The sequence below is a fragment of the Haliaeetus leucocephalus genome, unplaced genomic scaffold (genome assembly GCF_000737465.1).
Source record: "Haliaeetus leucocephalus isolate CR32 unplaced genomic scaffold, Haliaeetus_leucocephalus-4.0 Scaffold517, whole genome shotgun sequence".
Lineage (NCBI taxonomy): Eukaryota > Metazoa > Chordata > Aves > Accipitriformes > Accipitridae > Haliaeetus > Haliaeetus leucocephalus.
The window spans coordinates 1,568,093-1,569,251 of NW_010972953.1; the positions used below are offsets into that span (position 1 = coordinate 1,568,093).

Below are 1,159 nucleotides of genomic sequence, written 5' to 3' on the forward strand. Positions count from 1 at the left end.
CGGGTTTGGGCAGGAGCTCACAGGGAGGAGAGCAGGGTGGAAGGTCCCTGCCCTGAGCTTTTGCATCAGGTGAGAAGTTGCCCCTGGGCGATGTTGCCTGGGGACACACTGAGAGCAGTGGCCAAACGCGAGAGCGGTGGCCAAATGCCGAGAAAGGATGAGCCCATGACTTGGGTTCAGTAGCTTTAAAGAGAGGCAGGTAAAGTTAGCAAATATTTTAACTCGCCATAGCTGGTCAGAGTTCTGGTTGTGCCAGCCCGCGTACCCCGCAGACGCGTTATGGCTCCGTGTCTCTCTTGCAGGCAGGAGACCGGCGAGATGTTTGCCGTCTGCGCGCCGGACACCCCGTTCCGGCAGGGCCGGGGGGGCCTGGTGCTGGGCACGGCTGTCCCGGGGGCCGGGCACGGGCAGGACTCCAACTCCAACTTCGTGGGAGAGGTGTGTGACAGCAATGAGAACTGGAGCCGGCCAGCACCGGGGTCCCCGCCGGAGGAGGGCTCCAGCCGGAGCGAAAACACGACAAATCCGTCCGATAATCTGCTGTTATTAATGCAGAGACAGATGGTCCAGGGCCAGCTTAGGGACGCCGTCCCGAGCCTGGGCGCCGCGCGGCCGCGTCCCCCCGAGCCGGGGGTGCGCAGCCCCCCCGAGGGAGCGGAGGTCGGCGGGGCGGGGGGCCAAAACGCCGCCGCCGAGGAGCCGGCTGGGGGATGTGGCAAGCCCCCGAGCTCCCCTGCGGAGGACAACGGCTACACCAGCAGCTCCCTCAGCATCGACAGCCCCGACAGCACCTGCGGGAGCTCCTGGGACCCTCCTGCCGCTGCCCCCCTCCCTGGGAGCCCACCCCAGCCAGGGGCGGCCGAGCCCGAGCCGGGGACCCTCTTCCCGGCACTGGCAGAGGCCGTGCAGCACCTCCAGGACAAGGAACGCTTCAAGGAGCGGGAGAAGGAGAAGCACCACATCCAGCTGGTGATGTACCGGCGCCTGGCCCTGCTGCGTTGGATCCACGGCCTCCAGCAGAAAGTGGTGGACCAGCAGAACCGGCTGCAGGAGAGTTTCGACACCATCCTGGACAACCGCAAGGAGCTCATCCGCTGCATGCAGCGCGGCCCGGCGTGCCCCGCTGGCGCGGCCGCCCCCAGCCCCTGAGGTGCCGCCG

At 67.2% G+C, this 1,159-nt stretch overlaps 1 protein-coding gene across 1 annotated transcript; it reads left to right on the top strand.

Annotated features, from left to right (window-relative positions):
- The first annotated feature begins 318 nt into the window (after positions 1-318).
- Positions 319-1,149, top strand: LOC104837102 (chromosome unknown open reading frame, human C1orf216). The gene has a single exon (XM_010575986.1). The coding sequence runs from the start codon at positions 319-321 to the stop codon at positions 1,147-1,149; it is 831 nt and encodes a 276-aa protein (XP_010574288.1).
- The last annotated feature ends 10 nt before the right edge of the window (positions 1,150-1,159 follow it).